The 22951-nt window shown below is 50.5% G+C and overlaps 1 protein-coding gene across 1 annotated transcript in view; it reads left to right on the top strand.

The window, feature by feature from the left end:
* Window positions 1–22951, top strand: part of LOC142302706 (uncharacterized) — a 76958-nt gene that overhangs the window by 17673 nt on the left and 36334 nt on the right. The window contains exons 3-5 of the mRNA XM_075343823.1: window positions 11964–12101; window positions 13189–14992; window positions 16834–17006. Of these exons, the coding sequence (XP_075199938.1) occupies window positions 11964–12101; window positions 13189–14992; window positions 16834–17006 (2115 nt within the window). The remainder of the gene's footprint in view (window positions 1–11963; window positions 12102–13188; window positions 14993–16833; window positions 17007–22951) is intronic.

Below are 22951 nucleotides of genomic sequence, written 5' to 3'. Positions count from 1 at the left end.
CTCTGAGGAAGTGGGATCTTACCGGCCACCAAGCCCTGAGGCCGGGCTCCATCCACAGACCCATAGAACCTGCTGGATGTGGAGCGGGAGTGCCGTTCAGGGACAAGGCCCTGCAACTTTCAGGTACTGTGTCCCCGTATGGCAGGCCACGCACACCCCAGGCTTGCTGGGTGTGCTAGTGCGCCGGGGACTGTAGCGCTGTGCGCTGGGCTTATAGTCCCCGCAGATTACTGGGGGACTTTATGTGTGTGGATCGCCGCGCCGACCGCCCCTGGAGCGGCGGCGCAGCTGCGACTTGTAGTGCGCCGGGGACGCGCCGACCGCGCTTTTACGGCGGCGGCGCTTCTAACTTTAGTCCCCGGTTTTCTGCGGCCTAGCTCCGCTTCGTTAACGCCCCCCACCCTGTCAATCAGGGTAGGGGAGAGACGTTGTTCAATCGGCAGCGCCGAGGGCTGGAGCACGATTTACATGCTCCAGCCCTCTCACTGAGCACAGTAGGACACAGGCTTCGCGCTTTTTCTCTGTGCACGCCCTAGGCCCGCCCCCAGGCTTGCAGCTCCCCAGGACGCCGGCAGCCATTATACACATGCAGTCTGGCTGGAGAACGGACGCAGGCTCTGAGGGACCCAGGCTAGGGGTTTCTGGCGACCACACACCCGCGCTAAGCGGGCGGTAAGCAGCACATACGTGCGGCCCCACTAGTGCCACAGTGTTATATTTGTGTACTGCACTGTAAGGTCGCTTCTTGGCTGTATACCCCTATATTGCTTTGAGGAGACAACAGCATGTCATCCGCAAAACGCAAGGGTGCCAAGGCACGGGCTGTATACACTGCTTGTACAGCATGTGGGGCTAATCTACCAGCAGGCTCCAACGACTCTCATTGTGTGCAATGTTCAGTCCCAGTGGCACTTCGTCAGCCAGAGCCTATTGTGGTGGTAGCCCAGGCAGAGACGCCTGTGAACCCTACCCCGGTGACGGGGACAGAATTTGCAGTCTTTGCTGATAAAATGTCTGTGACTATGACAAAAATCCTGGAGACCTTGCAGTCCAGGCCAGTTGCTCAGACCATGGACACCGCTGTGTCTATGTTCCCCGGCCCCCCTCAGCTGGAATTAATCCGTAATTCAAGGGGGTCCCAGGCATCACAGGCTGAGGGCTCTGACTCCGATGACAGTCCCAGTCCGCCTAAGCGAGCTCGCTGGGAGAGACCCTCCACGTCATCACGCGGATCAGGGTCTCAGCGAGAAGGGTCTCTATATGATGGCTCAGAGGTGGGTGATCAGGAGTCTTGTCCTGACGCCGCACTCAATTTGGATACGCCAGATGGTGACGCCATGGTAAATGACCTTATAGCGGCCATCAATAGGCTGTTGGATATTTCTCCCCCAGCCCCTTCTGCAGAGGAGGCAGCTGCACAGCAGGAGAAATTCCATTTCCTGTATCCCAAGCGTAAATTGAGTACTTTTCTGGACCACTCTGACGTCAGAGAATCCATCCAGAAACACAATACTTATCCGGACAAGCGTTTTTCTAAACGCCTTAAGGATACCCGTTATCCTTTTCCCCCTGACGTGGTCAAACGCTGGACCCAGTGTCCAAAAGTGGACCCTCCAATATCCAGGCTTGCAGCTAGATCCATAGTTGCAGTGGAGGATGGGGCTTCACTTAAAGATGCCAATGACAGACAGATGGACCTTTGGTTGAAATCTGTCTATGAAGCTATTGGCGCGTCGTTTGCTCCAGCATTCGCGGCCGTGTGGGCGCTCCAAGCTATTTCAGCTGGTCTGGCACAGGTGGACTCTCTCATACGTCCAGCAGTGCCGCAAGTGGCGTCCCTAACTACGCAAATGTCTGCGTTTGCGACCTACGCTATCAATGCGGTACTGGACTCTACGAGCCGTACCTCAATGGCATCCGCCAACTCTGTAGTTTTGCGCAGAGCCTTGTGGTTAAAGGAATGGAAAGCAGATTCTGCTTCTAAAAAATGTTTAACCAGCTTGCCATTATCTGGAGACAGACTGTTTGGTGAGCAATTGGCGGAAATCATTAAACAGTCCAAACGTAAGGACTCCTCCTTACCCCAGCCCAGATCAAGCAAACCTCCACAGAGGAAGTGGCAGTCAAAGTTTCGGTCCTTTCGAGGCTCGGGCAAGCCCCAATTCTCCTCGTCCAAAGGGACTCAGAAAGAGCAAAGGAGCTCTGATTCCTGGCGGGCTCACTCACGCCCCAAGAAAGCAACCGGAGGTACCGCTTCCAAGGCGGCTGCCTCATGACTTTCGGCCGCCTCCCTCCGCATCCTCGGTCGGTGGCAGGCTCTCCCGCTTTTGCGACATTTGGCTGCCACAGGTCAAAGACCGGTGGGTAACAGACATTTTGTCTCACGGGTACAGGATAGAGTTCAGTTCTCGTCCTCCGCCTCGGTTCTTCAGAACTTCCCCACATCCCGACCGAGCAGATGCCCTTCTGCAGGCGGTGAATTCTCTAAGAGCAGAAGGAGTGGTGGTCCCTGTTCCTCTTCAGGAACGAGGTCAAGGTTTTTACTCCAATCTCTTTGTGGTGCCAAAAAAGGACGGCTCATTCCGTCCTGTTCTGGACCTAAAACTGCTCAACAAGCATGTGAACGCCAGGCGGTTCCGGATGGAATCCCTCCGCTCAGTCATTGCCTCAATGTCTCAAGGAGATTTCCTAGCATCAATAGACATCAAGGATGCTTATCTCCACGTGCCGATTGCTACAGAGCACCAACGCTTTCTACGCTTCGTGATAGGAGACGACCATCTTCAGTTCGTAGCTCTGCCATTTGGTCTGGCGACAGCCCCACGGGTGTTCACCAAGATCATGGCGGCAGTGGTAGCAGTCTTGCACTCTCAGGGACACTCTGTGATCCCTTACTTGGACGATCTACTGGTCAAGGCACCCTCTCAAGAGGCATGCCAACTCAGCTTGACTGTTGCACTGGAGACTCTCCAGACGTTCGGGTGGATCATCAACTTCTCAAAGTCAAATCTGTCACCGACCCAATCACTAACGTATCTTGGCATGGAGTTTCATACTCTCTCAGCGATAGTGAAGCTTCCGCTGGACAAGCAGCGGTCTCTACAGACTGGGGTGCAGGCTCTCCTTCAAAGTCAGTCGCACTCCTTAAGACGCCTCATGCACTTCCTCGGGAAGATGGTGGCGGCAATGGAGGCGGTTCCGTTTGCGCAGTTTCATCTGCGCCCACTTCAATGGGACATTCTCCGCCAATGGGACGGGAAGTCAAAATCCCTGGACAGGAAAGTCTCCCTTTCCCAGACGGCCAAGGACTCTCTGCAGTGGTGGCTTCTTCCCACCTCATTATCACAGGGAAGATCCTTCCTACCACCGTCTTGGGCGGTGGTCACGACAGACGCGAGTCTGTCAGGGTGGGGAGCAGTTTTTCTCCACCACAGGGCTCAGGGTACGTGGACTCAGCAGGAGTCCACCCTTCAGATCAATGTTCTGGAAATCAGAGCAGTGTATCTTGCCCTACTAGCCTTCCAGCAGTGGCTGGAAGGAAGGCAGATCCGAATTCAGTCGGACAACTCCACAGCGGTGGCATACATCAACCACCAAGGGGGGACACGCAGTCGGCAAGCCTTCCAGGAAGTCCGGCGGATTCTGATGTGGGTGGAAGCCACGGCCTCCACCATATCCGCAGTTCACATCCCCGGCGTAGAAAACTGGGAAGCAGACTTCCTCAGTCGCCAGGGCATGGACGCAGGGGAATGGTCCCTTCACCCAGACGTGTTTCAGGAAATCTGTCGCCGATGGGGAAGGCCGGACGTCGACCTCATGGCGTCCCGGCACAACAACAAGGTCCCAACCTTCATGGCACGGTCTCGCGATCAAAGAGCGCTGGCGGCAGACGCCCTAGTGCAAGATTGGTCGCAGTTCCGGCTCCCTTATGTGTTTCCACCTCTGGCACTCTTGCCCAGAGTGCTACGCAAGATCAGATCCGATTGCAGCCGCGTCATACTCGTCGCCCCAGACTGTCCGAGGAGGGCGTGGTATCCGGATCTGTGGCAGCTCACGGTCGGCCAACCGTGGGCACTACCAGACCGACCAGACTTACTGTCCCAAGGGCCGTTTTTCCATCGGAATTCTGCGGCCCTGAACCTGACTGTGTGGCCATTGAGTCCTGGATCCTAGCGTCTTCAGGATTATCCCAAGGGGTCGTTGCCACCATGAGACAGGCTAGGAAGCCCACGTCCGCTAAGATCTACCACAGAACGTGGAGGATATTCTTATCCTGGTGCTCTGCTCAGGGAGTGTCCCCCTGGCCATTTGCATTGCCTACCTTTCTTTCTTTCCTGCAATCTGGGTTAGAAAAAGGTTTGTCGCTCGGCTCCCTTAAAGGTCAGGTCTCGGCGCTATCCGTCTTTTTTCAGAGGCGTTTGGCACGCCTTCCTAAGGTGCGCACGTTCCTACAGGGGGTTTGCCATATCGTACCCCCGTACAAGCGGCCGTTAGATCCATGGGATCTGAACAGGGTACTAGTTGCCCTCCAGAAGCCGCCCTTCGAGCCTCTGAGGGAGGTTTCACTTTCTAGACTATCACAGAAAGTGGTTTTTCTGGTAGCGATCACATCTCTTCGGAGAGTGTCTGAGCTGGCAGCGCTACCATCCAAGGCTCCCTTCCTGGTCTTCCACCAGGACAAGGTAGTGCTGCGCCCCATTCAGGAGTTTCTCCCGAAGGTGGTATCCTCTTTTCATCTTAATCAGGATATCTCTTTGCCTTCGTTTTGTCCTCATGCAGTTCATCGGTATGAGAAGGATTTACATTTGTTGGATCTGGTGAGAGCACTCAGAATCTACATTTCCCGCACGGCGCCCTTGCGCCGTTCGGATGCACTCTTTGTCCTTGTCGCTGGTAAGCGCAAAGGGTCGCAGGCTTCTAAGGCCACCCTGGCTCGATGGATCAAAGAACCAATTCTTGAAGCCTACCGTTCTGCTGGGCTTCCGGTTCCATCAGGGCTGAAGGCCCATTCTACCAGAGCCGTGGGTGCGTCCTGGGCATTGCGACACCAGGCTACGGCTCAACAGGTGTGCCAGGCAGCTACCTGGTCGAGTCTGCACACTTTCACCAAACATTATCAGGTGCATACCTATGCTTCGGCGGACGCCAGCCTAGGTAGAAGAGTCCTGCAGGCGGCAGTTGCCTCCCTATAGGGGAGGGCTGTCTTGCAGCTCTAACATGAGGTATTCTTTACCCACCCAGGGACAGCTTTTGGACGTCCCAATCGTCTGGGTCTCCCAATGGAGCGCCGAAGAAGAAGGGAATTTTGTTACTTACCGTAAATTCCTTTTCTTCTAGCTCCTATTGGGAGACCCAGCACCCGCCCTGTTGTCCTTCGGGATTTTTGGGTTTTTTCGGGTACACATGTTGTTCATATTGAACGGTTTTCAGTTCTCCGACGTTACTTCGGAGTGAATTTGTTTAAACCAGTTATTGGCTTTCCTCCTTCTTGCTTTTGCACTAAAACTGGTGAGCCAGTGATCCCACTGGGGGTGTATAGCCAGAAGGGGAGGGGCCTTACACTTTTTAGTGTAATTGCTTTGTGTGGCCTCCGGAGGCAGTGCTATACACCCAATCGTCCCAATCGTCTGGGTCTCCCAATAGGAGCTAGAAGAAAAGGAATTTACGGTAAGTAACAAAATTCCCTTCTTTTTTCTTTTCTCGGAGCAATTTTTTTCCATGGACAGATACTGTCAATGTCCCAGTTTGATGCAATAGTCCGATCACGCTTGGCAGTGCAAGTCATGGGACTCAGCAGACTGAACTCAGATGACATCCGAGTGCAGTCCGATTTCTGCAAACTGGCCGAACGGAGAACATTTTGCTCTCCATCTTCTCCTCCTCACACTATGCTGACACTGATCAAATTCTGTGCACAGTAATGTGCATGATAAAGCCTGATTCTCTTGGAGGAGAGACTCTATAGGGTGCTTTACGAGCTGCAACATTGCTAGCGATCTCGTTAGCGATGTGACACGCCAGATCGCAGATAAGATTTGCCGAGATCGCACATAGGTCATTTTTGTAACGCCGGTCACATGTGCGATCTGGCGTGTTACATCGCTAACGAGATCGCTAGCGATGTCGCAGCGTGTAAAGCACCTTTAGGCTATGTGCGCACATAGCGTTTGTCCCTGCAGAAATTTCTGCAGCAATTTGAACAGCACACGTGCGCTTCAAATCGCTGCAGAAAGAGTCCGTAATGAAAAAAAAAAAGCCGATTTCATGCGCTTTGAGTGCAGCCCCTCCCATAGACAGAGCAGGGGCTGCACGCAGAGCGCACGGAATACGTGACATGTCACTTCTTAGAACGTGCGCTTCGGGCAGCAGCCGAAGCGCTGCGCTCTAATACGCCACAAGCGCACGGCTCCTGCACAATCTTCATAGATTATGCAGGGGCCGCAGGACGCATGCAGTTACGCTGCAGTGCAGATCGCAGCGTAACTGCATGAAATACGCACATGTGCGCACATGGCCTTATGGCTTTCTGTCGTTGCCCAAAAACACACAGGTGTGCTGGTTGGCCATTTCTTTCGGCTCCAGGCAGCAGATTTCACGGGAGCCTAGTTTAGGGCTACTTTCACACTTCAATTTTTTCCATCAGTCACAATCAGTTTTGTGACTGATCCGTGGCAGAGAATGGTGAAACTGATGCGACGGATCCTGAAAAAAACAAAAAAACAGATCCGTTGTTTTTTTTTCCTGCCAAATGTTATTTGCAGTTCAAAAACTATATGAAGCCATCCCAGAGAGTCATTTGACGGATCCGGCGCACACAGGCTTCCATTACAACACACGCCGGATGCCAATGGATCCGTCGCTGCACGTTTTTTGGACGCACACAGAGAAACATTACATTCTGCGTTGCTTCTGCCCGACGGTCAGTCACTCCACAACTAATCAGTCGCGCAACGGATGCAACGCAAGGCCATTAATCGCAATCTGTCATTAATACAAGTCTATGGGGAAAAAACTGAATCCTGCATAAAAATGTATAGGATACCGTATTTCCTCAAGGCGACTGATTGTGACTGATGGAAATAGACTGAAGTGTGAAAACAGCCTAAGGCTGTGTTCACATTTCCGTTGTTTTGCGTCCGTCGTTGCGACGCAATGACAGATCCGTCGTTTTTGAGATGTCAACGGCCGCAATGGATGTTATTTCACAGGAGTCCGTTCACAGGCATCCTGTGAAAAAAAACTGATCCGTCGTGTCAATTACATCCGTTGTTCATCCATTTTTTTTGACATATCAGTCGGTGTGCCAAACATGCTGGGCATGCTCAGTAGAGTATGACTGAATCCAGCACTATAGACTCCCATTATAGCTTGTGACGTATGGAGACGGACACCTGCGGAGTCCGTTTTTTTTTTTTTTTTTTGTGTTTTTTTTTTTTTGCCACTCCAAAAAAACGTTAGGCCCCTTTCACATTGCGTTTTACCTTCCGCTCACAGGTCCCGTCGTAGCATCCGTCCGAACCGCCCCTCCCCCACTCTGCAAAGCGTGCTCTGGACGCGTGCGCCCGACAGGGCCATTCACTGCTATGGAGCGCACTGCGTTAGCGTGTGCTCTGTTTTGTGCCATTTTTTGCACATATACGTTTCTGCGGACGGACACCCGAACGTAGGTGGACTACGTTCGGATGTCCGTCTGCAGAAACGTATATGTGCACAAAATGGCACAAAACAGAGCACACGCTAACGCAGTGCGCTCCATAGCAGTGAATGTCCCTGCCGGGCGCATGCGTCTGGAACACGCTTGCCAGAGTGGGGGAGGGGCGGTTCGGACGGATGCGCCGATGGGACCTGTGAGTGGAAGGTAAAACGCAATGTGAAAGGGGCCTTACTTTCAGCGTTGCTCCCGCCTGATGCTCAGTCACTAAGCGACTGATCCGTCACGCGGCAGATGCAATGCAGGGCCATCAGTCACAATCCGTCGCTAATAGAAGTCTATGGGGAAAAACGGATTCCTGCAAAATATTTTCTGGGATACTGGAATTCCTCAAGGCGACGGATTGTGATGGAAGCAAAACAATGGAAATGTGAACATAGCCTAAGGGGTTTGAATTGAAAATTAAAAAAAGCCACTTTGTGGATTAAGAAGATGTAAAACTACAATGTTCTGAAGAACAAAGGGATTTCTAAAGTTACACTTTAAGCTCCTTCTCTAGTTTGCTGGCCAGTTTCCTAGCAAAGGAGCTCCTGTTTGTAAGCACCGCTGTGTCTGGATCTGCCTAGCGTCGGTCTCATACGCTCCTCCGATGCTGCTGTGGAAGCTGACCTCTGCGAGCAGCATCAGGGAGTGTACGGCACGGACCAGTGGTCCAGATACGCCGCCGGCACAAACGATGGTCAGCTTCTGTGCATTGCGCTGTTGAAATCCACCCTTCGTGCTGCAGAATTAATTGACCTGCTGCAGATGTCAAATATAAGTTACAGAAAATCATTGCATACTCACATTTTCAGCAAAAATCTCTTCAAATGCAATATTTGTGCAATTGTGAGCAAAAACGTCCATCTGACGTTTCGGCCCTAAGGGCTTTGATCACAGGGTCGCTGTCACAAGTGGTCCTGGGAAAGGGATATTTAGTGTGCAATGTAAGTAATGCGAACATGCCTATGTTAGGAATTTTAGTCGAAGCGATAGACCTATATAAGAATATATCCTGTATGCTGGTGGAAGGAGGCGCTCCCGTGCTTTTCTGTAAGTTGGATCTGGTCTTTTTTTGACCTATTCACTTGCACCTAGTCATCCCCATCTGTGTGCACGCCATTTATAGACCATAAACATTGCTGGACAATTTAAGCTTTTATTTTTTACTTTTCTGTTAAGAAAATTTGCTGCATTTTCTCTACATGGGATTGTCTTCAAAGGGCCGGGGTCACATGAGGGAATCTGATGCGATATGCTAATGACGCTCTGTTCAGACTCTGCTGGGAGCGTGACTGAGCGTCATTCACTGTCATCTGATCATCTCACATGCAAGAATCGTATCTCTGGTGTGGAGAAGATGGGAAAAAGTAATTTCTCAGTCTTCTCCATTGTCTGTGTCTGCATAAATCGGACTGCACTCAGATGTCATCTGAGTGCAGTCTGATGTTTTACAAACACCCATAGACTTTAATAGGGATACTCTGTCAGGTATACGCTGCCACTCACAGCATGCAGCGATTTTTAATTTTTTTTTTTTTTTCTTCTCCTCACTCTGAATCTGCATAAAAAAAAAACGCACTGATCAGTATTGCCCATAGTATAACATTAGGCTGAGTACTAGGAGTAAAACATCAGATAGCACTTGTCTATTGGCGGACACAGACCGAAAAGGGCCCCTGTGCAAGAACAATATATGGGCCCTTTGCTGCCCAAAAACTCAAACCCTAATTGAAGCTTATAACTGAGTATTAATCTGGTCCTCATACAGGTCTGTAGTAAGACAAAAATAAATAAAAACCCGTCCATGGAGGCTCCAGAGACACGTGGCCCTTATAGTAGCCTGAAGGCTATGATTGGACCTCCGTGTGCATCTACTCGGCTATGATGGGACTTAATGTTCATGCAGCTTTAATACTAATTGCTTTCCACGTTCATGTCAGTAAATAAAATGAACCTACAATGGAACATAAGGCTGCCGCTTTAATATAGCCGCAAATGTGCGGCTCGTGACTATGGCCTTTAGGCTCACAGGGATGGATTGACCCAACAGTAACTGATGATCCTTCTTTGGCCTCTGCACTGATACAGAAATGGCCCCAAGGTCCGGGGAAAAGACAAACCCATCAGACAGTATACATGAAGGCCCAGTTGTGTATATATTTTATCTATAGGCACAAGGTGTCCATTATAATCAATATGGACAAATGTTCACGCTTTTATAGAGAATGAAGTTCTACATCCATCCCAGAGCCGAGCAGTGAAGATCGAGATGAGGAGACGTTCCTTCTTTGACATGACCCGGTACACGGCGCCCGTGTCCACCCTATCAGGGAGGAGGCTGCAATCGCAGAGTAGTCTCACTGCATAGTATGAAGACACCCAACTATAGAAGAATAGCCGGTAGCTACTGAGCATGTGCGACCGGTCGAGAAGATGTATATGAGCCAACTCTAAAATGTATATTGTTGGGGGAGATTGCTGAAGCAGTGAGTGATTTTTGGCAAATGATTACATTAGACAAGTTTATTTTAAGGTTTTAAGCCACTGCTCTTTGATATTGTGGAAATACCCCTTTATGGGCTCTCCGTCATGGCTCATGTCTGTTGTGGACTTCTCTGCAGTATTGGGTTGTGAATACATTTGGACTAGGTTCCAGTTTGGGGCTCCTTCTTGTGGTCAGTGCTGGTAATGAAGCTTGCTTGCTGAATAGAAACCAAACAGCTGGGGATGATTGGCAATCAGGTTCTTCTGACTGGGCCTATATAACTGAGTAGTGTTCTCTTGTTCCTGGACGGTTCTCAATGTTGTCTCCTGGGTGCTATGGATATTCTGAAGCCAGCCCTTCTGTGTCTACCAGAACTCCTTTCAGATAAGTTTGGTCCTTGTACCTCTGCTGGTGGTTTCCACCTTTTTGGTTGTTTTTCTGTTTAGGTACTAAGGCTTATTCCTATTTTGCCTGTGTGGAGTTTGATCATTCTCTGCTGCGAATGTCTGTGTACCTTGCTCCATAATCTATGTATTTTGTTTTGTCATGCTTGGTACTAATTTCAGTCCCTCCACTATATTATTGTTTGGATCCCAATAACACGAGAGTACTGATATAGTGGGGGAGAGTCTGTGTGGGCTCAGTATTTTTCCATATCAGGCGTGTTGGTTTTTTTCTAGGGTATTGCGTGGCTGCAGACAGTGCTCTTTTCTGTCCTTTCCTATTTAGGTAGTTTGGGCCTCATCTTTGCTGAAACTGTTTTCTACCTGTGTATTGTGTTTTCCTACATCACCATAATCTTTATATGTGGGGGGTTATCTATATCTTTGGGGACTGCTCTGAGGCAGATTAGCCTTTCCTGTATTTCTCTCTGTAGGAATAATTAGTTCTCCGGCTGTGTCGAGGCGACCAGGTCATCGTAGGCATGTCCCACGGCTACTTCTAGTTGTGTGTTTGTGGCAGGTCTGCAGTTCGCTGAGATTCCAACCACTCTGGTACATTCTGAGTTTCCTAGTTTTTGTCCTTTTTCTGATCCTCCTCGGTCACTGAATCATAACACTGGACACTCTTCTTAGTTTCCCAGTCACTATATTTGCAGTATTCGATCTCCCCCTGGTGACAACAATTAGGTACTACAAACTGTAACCCACAGAGGCCTAATGATGACGCTGTGCTTTAGCCCCCCTTTTCCCGACACATGTCCTGCTACATTAGGTCTCCTTCATGATGCAGGCGGAGGAGCTGAGCGTGCATCACTGCTGGGATTTGCCTCTAATAGCAGAGTGTGGAGCTAAGCTCCATCCACTGCTGTTAACCTCTTCAATGCCATTTGACAATCTCTTACAACTTCAGAGGACCGGGGAGGCGCATCGTTCCACGTACTCCTCAGACCACCGCTATAGAAGCCAGGGGTCTGTTGAAGATATCAGCACCTAAGTGACATGATAGCCTATGGCAGCCAGGAGCTTACTAAAGGACCCCTGGTCACTGCCATCTTGGTCCTCCAGTGAAGCCCAGCCTGTGTCACCCGCCCCAGTGGCAAGACTGAGCGGAAAAGGAAAGTTAGTTTTTCTATATTTCTGAAAGATGAGCAAATGTCTAAGGTTTCTTATTGGAACTATGATTGTAGCAATATGGCCATATACAGCTCTGTCATTTTAATACTGGTCCCCTGTTGTCTGTATTAGGTTGGGTTTGAGCAGAATAACTTTTCCAGATTATTTGGGGTGAATGTTCCACTATGATTACCAGTTATATATTTCCATTGTTTTGTTTGTTTTGCAGAGTCCTGTTGTTCCCTCCAGTCTCTAGCCGCCTCCGATTTCTGATCCACCGGCTTACAGAGCCTTATGGTACACTAGCTAGCTTCTCGGTAGGTGAAGGCTGGCAGCGCCGTACGGTCATCTGTCACTCCAGTATCAGGTGAGATGGCAAAGATTTGCTACAGTTCCCTGACTTTCTAGGGCCAACTCTCGTCTCATTGTGTTTCTGGGGGACACTCTTTCCTTAGGTCCCTGCAGTGGCTGTACCAATAATAGAAGTATGGGTCCTGCAGCTATGCCATAAATGTCTAAAATGACAATACCCTTTTGAAAAGTAAATTCTACCAGTAATATTACTCATTTCACTTGACAGGCTTGATTGAGTTGAAAAGTTGACTCTTCTTTCCTAGAGTAATGGGTTGTCCTAATCAATGTTCCTCTCTTACGGCATGGCCTCCTCTGTTTATACAGGCACCATGGCCTCTGTCCAAAGGAAGATGACAAGTGGGGCGTCTTGGGTAGCCAGGGGGTATATTTAAGCTGTTTTGTTATAAACAAATAGTAGATAAAACTCTGCAGATCACAACCATAAAAAAACCTCATCCTCCCAACTCCAAGTTTCGCCTAGATCAGCTTCATATTGGCAAAACCTGAGATGTTGCGGATAAAGTTTTTATGGTTGTGATTTGCAGTTTTATCTGATGTCTGTGAGTGTGATAAACACTTGACTATACCCTTGGCTGCCAAAACCGCCATTCACAGGACCGACTTATTTGCAAATGGTGCAGACAAACAACTATGGTTAAAAAGGAGGAGGAGGGTGGTGGTGGTGGGTGGTGGTTGTGGTGGGTGGGTGGGTGTTGGTTGGGGTGGGTGGATGCTGGTTGTGGGGGTGGTGGTTGTGGTGTGTTTTTTTTTTTTTTGTGGATTTTTTTTAAAAACCTTATATGGTAGTTAGCAACAACATCGAAACATTTTAGGAGAATACGAAAGTGTAAAAGCAAAACATAAATGGCATCAAGGAGTGGTGTTTGCTGTAAATGAAATGCATGCTGCCTTGTTGTAGCACTATTTTTCCTCATTATTGTGGGACTTTCTATACAGTATACATTATGTAAATTCTACCAGGGTTGGCAGCGTTATATATTCTGGACCCATTGCTGCGGACATATTCTGGGCTTGTGTGTAAAAAACACTGGTAGGTTAGCACGGCGCCTGTGTATAAGGTGTATACTTTGTTTCTGCAGGATACCTCAAGAGGAGGGAGAAACCAGAACCAGACCTCGTGATGACAATCATGGACGTTTTTGGAGTTCGCACTCCCCAAAAGGAAAATGGGAGTCGGGTAGGGGAAGGCAAAACTGGCGACAGCGCAAGGATAGGAGACCAGACAGAGAACCTTATGCAGCCAGAGGAAAGCATGGATGGAGGGGCAGAGGGGGACGTTGGAGGGTTCAGGTAAAGGACGAGGGGCAGATGAGTGCACCAGATGAGGGGCTCTGTCTGGATAATGGTAATGGCGAACTGCTGCAGAGCAAAAAAGTGCCAGGGGCAGAGATGACACCAAGCAGGGAAGAAATGCCCGAGGGACAAGAGGTTCAGTGTGAGGGAGAGGAGATCTCAGGAAAGCTGGAGGACAGTGAACGCGCTATACGAGATATCTTGGTAATATGCCAGGAACATCATGAAAAGAAAGACGAGGAAAGAAGACCTGGTCAGGTAGCGGCAGCAGCAGACGCTGCAGGACAACCTGACCTAGATTTGCGACAAGATTATGTGGAGGAGGAACGGGCTGGTGGGTTGTCGGCCAAATCTGTAGATGACAAAGTGGTATCTGAGAAGAAAGGAGCTGAGAGATCAGAAAGTGGACCGGAGGAGACAGAGATAAGAAGTTCAGTGCCTAAGGATCTACAGGAGATGAAAGTGGTGGAACAGGAGGATTTGGAGGTGAAAGCAGAGGGACATGACGAAAACGGGAGGAAGGAGGTGGCTCCAGCGGAGGCTCGGGAGCAGGTAACTGTACCACTGGTGGGTCAGGCGCAGGCAGAGATAACAGTGATGGTTCAGGGGGACACAGAAATGAGAGCAGATGCTCATGAAGCAAATGGGAGGAAGGAGGTATCTCATGAGGAGGCAGAGATGCCAGCAGAGCCTAGGGAAGAGGTAACTATGCCATTGGTGGGTCAGGCGCAGGAAGAGGTAACAGTGATGGGTCAGGAGGAGGCAGAAATGAGAGCAGAAGCTCATGAAGCAAATGGGAGGAATGCGGAGGCTCATGAGGCGGCAGAGATGTCAGCAGAGCCTAGGGAAGAGGTAACCATGCCATTGGTGGGTCAGGCTCAGGAAGAAGTAACAGTAATGGGTCAGGAGGAGGCAGAAATAAGAGCAGAAGCAAATGGGAGGAATGCGGAGCTGGCTCATGAGGAGGCAGAGATGCCAGCAGAGCCTAGGGAAGAGGTAACCATGCCATTGGTGGGTCAGGCTCAGGAAGAGGCAGAAATGAGAGCAGAAGCAAATGGGAGGAAGGAGGTGGCTCATGAGGAGGCAGAGATGTCAGCAGAGCTTAGGGAAGAGGTAACCATGCCATTGGTGGGTCAGGCGCAGGAAAAAATAACAGTGATGGGTCAGGAGGAGGCAGAAATGAGAGCAGAAGCTCATGAAGAAAATGGGAGGAATGGGGAGGCTCCTGAGGAGGCAGAGATGTCAGCTGAGACACAGGAGAAAGTAGGGATGCCAGCGGAACCTACAGAGCAGGCAACTATACCTGTAGTAGGTCAAGAGCAGGCAGAGATGGTTCAGGTTGACAAAGAAATTAATGTGAAGGTTGAAGAGCAGGCTGCTATTGTGATGGAGCATCATGAGGAGCCCAAGAGTAGAGCGGTGCCCCCCGTGGATGAGGCAGAGATTGTACTTCAGCCAAGCAGTAATGTGGAATCTGAAAAACCTAGCTGTACAGAAGAGTCATCAGAAAACGGTGTTCAAGACAACAAGATAGAGCTGACCATGCAAGGTGATGAAGAACAGAAGATGATGGAGCAGCTCATGGCGGAGGTGGGTGGTGAAGTGGTTGAAAGGCAGTGCACACTACTGATGGCCCACTGATGCCCATGGAGGCCACAGATGTGGTATTAGAGACCAAAGTAAAAAACTTGGACTGAGTCATGAGCCAACCTAGTCATGGGCCCCACAGTCCTCCCTATAGAATAATAGGCCCCATGTAGCCCTCCATATAGTATGAGTCCCACAATAATGAAAAAAAAAATGCTCCTCTTTCCCCCTCTGTTCTGGTCTCGGCAGCGAGTGCACTGAAGCTCTTCACTTCTCGGCACAGGGGGCATGACACGGTGAGGTCTGCTCTCGCTGTGCCGAGACCTCAGATGCTGAATGATGGAGGAGGGAGCGGACGGCTTGCCTCTTCCATCATTGCTTTCAAATGTATCAGCATCCTGGAAAATTTTATTCTGGAAGGAGAGGTGTAGGTGTCTGGCATCGGGGCCAAATAAAACCAGGCTGTGGGCAAGATTTGGCCCTTGGGCCAGAGTTTCACTTGTGTGATTTAAGGTAAAATCACCTGTAGATGTGGTGGGGTGGGGAGGGGGGGTTTGTAGAGAAATTGCAGCTCCAACTACATACATGTGATTAATTATATAAGTGGGTGCGCAGCACCTTTTTTCGGAATTTTGGCCTTAATCACACAACGGAGTGGCTGAATTTTACAGTCTTAGTCACAATTCCCGACCCCATTGCGAGTCTCCTGACCTGAAGCACCAACCTACTAGACATACATGGATTGCCAGCCATACTGAGGGTATGTGCGCACGTTGCTTTTTACCTGCTTTTTACCTGCTTTTTTGCTGCTTTTTCTTCTGCGCTGTTTAATGCCGAAATGGATGTGTTCTTCTATTCAAGCAAAGTCTATGGGAATTTGGGTTTCTTGTTCACACTATGTTGTTCAAAATGCTGCCTTTTTGTGGCAGAACTTTGGTCAAAAACTCAGCTTTTCAAAGAAGCAACATGTCAATTGTTTTTGCCATTTGGGTTTTGCACTGCAAAGCTGAGTTTTTGACCAAAGTTCTGCCACAAAAAGGCAGCATTTTGAACAACATAGTGTGAACAAGAAACCCAAATTCCCATAGACTTTGCTTGAATAGAAGAACACATCCATTTCGGCATTAAACAGCGCAGAAGAAAAAGCAGCAAAAAAGCAGGTAAAAAGCAGGTAAAAAGCAACGTGCGCACATACCCTAAAGGCAAGAAAATATGGCCGCTATACCGTAGTGTGACAAAAGCCTTAAAGCACAGGCGCTCAGTGCATCAAGGCGGCCAAACAGCTCACTGCACCTTCCCTCTTTATTTTCCTTCCTCTCCGCCCTTCTCTGTCTCTATGAAGCCAGAGCTGTCAATCAAAGAGAGGAGGGGAACTAAGAAGTTGGGAAGGTGCTCTGAACTGTTTGGACACCATAATGCACGAGCACCTGTGCTTGGTTTGCACAGTTATCCTGTGCTGATCGTCCCTTTAAATGTTTGTCCATTGGGCAATTTGGATTGTTTGCTGACATTAAAATCCTGTATGGATAATAACCTGAAACCCTGTACACACATCATATTGACGCAGCATCCTCTACTGCGGTCTGATGAGAGAGTTCCTGACAAATTCGCCGAGTATTAGTGACCCAGGGAAATATTGGGGTGTTGGGTTCCTCTCCTTTCCCCTTCAGCACTTGAAAGAAATAACTCCAATAACCATTTTATAATACTGCGACAATGTAGAAATGTAGGTTAGATGGTGCCACCTGGTGGTGAATTTGGGGAAGTTCAGGAGGATATTTTGATGTATTGCCTTGTAATCTTATTTTGCCTTTTTTATTTTTTTTTCCTTTTGCCTTCATTAGATTCAATCTAAAGTTTGTGAAAAGGACGTCCACATTCAGCCGCTTAAGGGAGATTTTTCTGAATTTGCAGAAGTTCAAGTGGATCGTGGGAGATTTGGACACATTATTGAAGTGTATGGTTTTTCCTCAAAGCTCAAGGCTGAAGATCTAATGGAGCCCTTCAAGAAATACAGGTAGTGTTGCTGAGCAGGAATTTTTCTTATGACTTTGCATAGATGGATAATTCTTTAGCAACCAGTGGATTAAAACCCTCTTAAAGGGAACCTGTCGGGTCCAATATGCACCCAGCACCACGAGACGTTCTGGGTGTATATCACTAATCCCTGTCTAACTATCCCTGTATACACTAGCATAGATAAAGAGATCTATAGAAAAAGTATTTCTAAAGATCTCTTATCGTATGCTAATGAGCGCAGGGACTAGTCCCCTGGGCGTTAGTTCCCCTGGCTAGTTGGCCCCATTAGCATGTTAGTACACCCCTGTGGGCATGCTAACATGCTAATGAATGCATAGTATCAGAAGATGATCTCACTCGCCTCTCCGCTGCCATCGCCGCCCGACATTGGATTTCTGCTCAGTGCGTATGACCCCGGAGTTTGGATCATGTGCACTACTTCAGTATGAAGCCAGAACGCTTATCCCAGGCTTCATAGTGCGCATGACCCAAACTCCGGGGTCATGCACACTGAGCCGAAATCCCCCGTTGGACGCGATGGCAGCGGAGAGGTGAGATCATCCTGTGATGCTGCGCATTCATTAGCATGTTAGCACGCCCACAGGGATGTACTAACATTCTAATGAGCCGACTGGCAAGAGGAACGAACGCCCAGCGGACTTGTCCCCTCGCTCATTAGCATACAGTAAAAGATCTTTAGAAATTCTTTTTCTAAAGATCTCTTTATCTATACTAGTGTATACAGGGGTGGTTAGGCAGGGATTAACAATATACACCCAGAACTGCTCGTGGTTCTGGGTGCATATTGGACCTGACAGGTTCCCTTTAATGTCAGTGTGTTGGAAGATGCGGAGACTGGAGCCACTAATCTGCAATGAAAATGAAAACTAGGTTTCTTCGGCGCTCCATTGGGAGACCCAGACGATTGGGTGTATAGCTACTGCCTCCGGAGGCCACACAAAGCATTACACTAAAGTGTAAGGCCCCTCCCCTTCTGGCTATACACCCCCCGTGGGATCACGGCTGCTCAGTTTTCAAGCTTTGTGCGAAGGAGGTCAGACATCCACGCATAGCTCCACTGTTTAGTCAGCAGTAGCTGCTGACTATATCGGATGGAAGAAAAGAGGGCCCATACTAGGGCCCCCAGCATGCTCCCTTCTTACCCCATCTTTTTGGCGGTGTTTGTTAAGGTTGAGGTACCCATTGCGGGTACGGAGGCTGGAGCCCACATGCTGTTTTCCTTCCCCATCCCCCTGAGGGCTCTGGGGAAGTGGGATCTTACCGGCCTCCAGACTCTGAGGCCGGGCTCCATCCACAGACCCGGAGATCCTGCTGGATACGGAGCTGGGTACCATCAGGGACAAGGCCCTGCAACATTCAGGTACTGTGTCCCCGTGCAGACAGGCACAGACACACTCCAGCGTTGCTGGGTGTTCTAGTGCGCCGGGGACAGTAGCGCTGCGCGCCTGGAGTTTTACTCACTGCAGCTTAGCTGAGTGAGTTTATATGGGGAACTACCGCGCCGGCCGCCATGAGACAGCGGCGCGGCTGAGACTTGTGGTGCGCCGGGGACTTCGCGCCGACCGTGCTTTTACGACGGCAGCGCTGATAAATCTAGTCCCCGCCTTCTGCGGCCTAGTTACGTTCGTTCCCGCCCCCTGCCCTGTCAGTCAGGGCAGGGGAGAGACGCTGTACAGTAGTCAGCGCCGAGGGCTGGAGTCTTATTTACATACTCCAGCCCTCTCACTGGGCACAGTGGGACGCCAGTTCCCGCTCTTTGTCTGCAGCACGCCCACGGCCCGCCCCTCTTCACAGGACGCTGGCAGCCATTCCTGCACGCAGTCTGAGCTGGAGAACGGACATAGCCACTGGGAGACCCAGACAGGGGATTCTGGCGACCACACAACCGCTATTAAGCGGGCGGTAAGCAGCACCTAAGTGCTGACCCCACTAGTGCCACAGTGTTTTGTGTACTTTTGTTTGTACATATATATATATACATTGCACTGTACGGTCGCTTCTTGGCTTATACCCCTATATTGCTCTGAGGAGACAACAGCATGTCATCCGCAAAAAGCAAGGGTGCCAAGGCACGGGCTTCATATGCTGCCTGTACCGCATGTGGGGCTGATCTACCGGCAGGTTCCACTGACCCCCATTGTGTGCAATGTTCGGTCCCTGTGCCACTTCGTCAGCCGGAGTCTATGCTAGTAGTGGCCCAGGCAGAGACGCCTGTGAACCCTGCCCCGGTGACGGGGACAGAGTTTGCAGTTTTTGCTGATAAAGAAACTTTGCAGTCCAGGCCGGTCACTCAGACCATGGGCACTGCTGATTCAATGTTCCCCGGTCCCCCTCAGTTGGAACTAATCCGTGCTCCAAGGGGGTCCCAGGCATCACAGGCTGAAGGCTCTGACTCGGACGACAGTCCCAGGCAGCCTAAGCGAGCTCGCTGGGAGAGACACTCGGCGTCATCACGCTGGTCAGGGTCTCAGCGAGAGGATTCTCTGTATGAGGAGACAGAACTAGGTGATCAGGAGTCTAATCCTGAGACCGCTCTAAACCTGGATACCCCTGATGGTGACGCCATGGTGAATGACCTTATAGCGGCCATCAATAGACTGCTGGATATTTCCCCTCCAGCGGAGGATGCAGCAGCACAGCAGGAGAAATTCCATTTTAGGTATCCCAAACGTAAATTGAGCTCTTTTCTGGACCACGCGGACTTCAGAGAAGCAGTCCAGAAACACCATGCTTCTCCAGATAAGCGTTTCTCCAAACGTCTTAAGGATACACGTTATCCCTTTCCCCCTGACGTGGTCAAACGCTGGACCCAGTGTCCAAAGGTGGACCCCCCAATCTCCAGGCTTGCGGCTAGATCCATAGTTGCAGTGGAAGATGGGGCTTCACTTAAAGATGCCAATGACAGACAGATGGACCTTTGGTTGAAATCTGTCTATGAAGCTATCGGCGCGTCGTTTGCTCCAGCATTCGCAGCCGTGTGGGCACTCCAAGCTATTTCAGCTGGTCTAGCGCAGGTGGACTCGATCATACGTCCATCAGTGCCGCGAGTGGCGTCCTTGACCTCGCAAATGTCTGCGTTTGCGACTTACGCTATCAATGCGGTCTTGGACTCTACCAGCCGTACGTCAATGGCGTCCGCCAACTCGGTGGTTTTACGCAGAGCATTATGGTTAAAAGAATGGAAAGCAGATTCTGCTTCCAAAAAATGCTTAACCAGTTTGCCATTATCTCAAGACAGGCTGTTTGGTGAGCAATTGGCGGAAATCATTAAACAGTCCAAGGGCAAGGACTCTTCCTTACCCCAGCCCAGATCAAACAAACCTCAGCAGTGGAAGGGACAGTCGAGGTTTCGGTCCTTTCGAGGTTCGGGCAGGACCCAATTCTCCTCGTCCAAAAGGACTCAGAAGGAACAGAGGAGCTCAGATTCCTGGCGGACTCACTCACGTCCAAAGAAAGCAGCCGGAGGAACCGCTTCCAAGCCGGCTGCCTCATGACTTTCGGCCTCCTCTCTCCGCATCCTCGGTCGGTGGCAGGCTCTCCCGCTTTTGCGGCATTTGGCTGCCACAGGTCAAAGACCGGTGGGTAACAGACATTTTGTCTCACGGGTACAGGATAGAGTTCAATTCTCGTCCTCCGCCTCGGTTCTTCAGAACTTCCCCACATCCCGACCGAACCGATGCTCTTCTGCAAGCGGTGTGCTCTCTAAGGGCAGAGGGAGTGGTGATCCCGGTTCCTCTTCTGGAAAGAGGTCAGGGTTTTTACTCCAATCTATTTGTGGTGCCAAAAAAGGACGGCTCTTTCCGTCCTGTTCTGGACCTAAAACTGCTCAACAAGCACGTGAAAACCAGGCGGTTCCGGATGGAATCCCTCCGCTCCGTCATTGCCTCGATGTCTCAAGGAGATTTCCTAGCATCAATAGACATCAAAGATGCTTATCTCCACGTGCCGATTGCTCCAGAGCACCAGCGTTTTCTACGCTTCGTTATAGGAGACTAACACTTTCAGTTCATAGCCCTGCCGTTTGGTCTGGCGACAGCCCCACGGGTTTTCACCAAGGTCATGGGAGCAGTGGTAGCAGTCTTGCACTCTCAGGGACACTCGGTGATCCCTTACTTGGACGATCTACTTGTCAAGGCACCCTCTCAGGAGGCATGCCAACACAGCCTGAACGTTGCGCTGGAGACTCTCCAGACTTTCGGGTGGATCATCAACTTTTCAAAGTCAAATCTGTCCCCGACCCAATCACTAACATATCTTGGCATGGAGTTTCATACTCTCTCAGCGACAGTGAAGCTTCCGATGGACAAGCAGCGTTCACTACAGACAGGGGTGCACTCTCTCCTTCAGGGCCAGTCGCACCCCTTAAGACGCCTCATGCACTTCCTGGGGAAGATGGTGGCAGCAATGGAGGCAGTTCCGTTTGCACAGTTTCATCTGCGCCCACTTCAATGGGACATTCTCCGTCAATGGGACGGGAAGTCGACGTCCTTAGACAGGAAAGTCTCCCTTTCCCAGACGGCCAAGGACTCTCTTCAATGGTGGCTTCTTCCCACCTCATTATCACAGGGAAGGTCCTTCCTACCCCCATCCTGGGCGGTGGTCACGACAGACGCGAGTCTGTCAGGGTGGGGAGCAGTTTTTCTCCACCACAGGGCTCAGGGTACGTGGACTCAGCAGGAGTCCACCCTTCAGATCAATGTTCTGGAAATCAGGGCAGTGTATCTTGCCCTACAAGCCTTTCAGCAGTGGCTGGAAGGAAAGCAGATCCGAATTCAGTCGGACAACTCCACGGCGGTGGCATACATCAACCACCAAGGCGGGACACGCAGTCGGCAAGCCTTCCAGGAAGTCCGGCGGATTCTGATGTGGGTGGAAGCCACGGCCTCCACCATATCCGCAGTTCACATTCCCGGCGTGGAAAACTGGGAAGCGGACTTCCTCAGTCGCCAGGGTATGGACGCAGGGGAATGGTCCCTTCACCCGGACGTGTTTCAGGACATCTGTCGCCGCTGGGGAAGGCCGGACGTCGATCTAATGGCGTCCCGGCACAACAACAAGGTCCCAAATTTCATGGCACGGTCTCGCGATCACAGAGCTCTGGCGGCAGACGCCTTAGTGCAAGATTGGTCGCAGTTCCAACTGCCCTATGTGTTTCCCCCTCTGGCACTCTTGCCCAGAGTGCTACGCAAGATCAGGTCCGATTGCCGCCGCGCCCTGCTCGTCGCCCCAGACTGGCCGAGAAGGTCGTGGTATCCGGATCTGTGGCATCTCACGGTCGGCCAACCGTGGGCGCTACCAGATCGGCCAGACTTACTGTCACAAGGGCCGTTTTTCCATCTGAATTCTGCGGCCCTGAACCTGACTGTGTGGCCATTGAGTCCTGGATTCTAGCATCTTCAGGATTATCTCAAGGGGTCGTGGCCACCATGAGACAGGCTAGGAAGCCCACGTCCGCTAAGATCTACCACAGAACGTGGAAGATTTTCTTATCCTGGTGCTCGGCACAGGGAGTGTCCCCCTGGCCATTTGCATTGCCTACTTTTCTTTCCTTCCTGCAATCTGGTTTGGAAAAAGGCTTATCGCTCGGCTCCCTTAAAGGGCAAGTCTCAGCGCTATCGGTATTTTTTCAAAAGCGTCTAGCACGACTTCCTCAGGTACGCACGTTCCTGCAGGGGGTTTGTCACATCGTCCCTCCGTACAAACGGCCGTTAGATCCATGGGATCTGAACAGGGTACTAGTTACTCTCCAGAAGCCGCCCTTCGAGCCTCTGAAAGATGTTTCACTTTCCCGGCTCTCACAGAAAGTGGCCTTTCTGGTAGCGGTCACGTCTCTTCGGAGGGTATCCGAGCTGGCAGCGCTGTCATCCAAAGCTCCCTTCCTGGTTTTTCACCAGGACAAGGTAGTGCTGCGCCCGATTCAGG

The sequence above is a fragment of the Anomaloglossus baeobatrachus genome, chromosome 4 (assembly GCF_048569485.1).
Source record: "Anomaloglossus baeobatrachus isolate aAnoBae1 chromosome 4, aAnoBae1.hap1, whole genome shotgun sequence".
Classification (NCBI taxonomy): Eukaryota; Metazoa; Chordata; class Amphibia; order Anura; family Aromobatidae; genus Anomaloglossus; species Anomaloglossus baeobatrachus.
The sequence above is the reverse complement of the archived record's forward strand: the minus strand, read 5'-3'. Positions and strand labels throughout refer to the sequence as shown.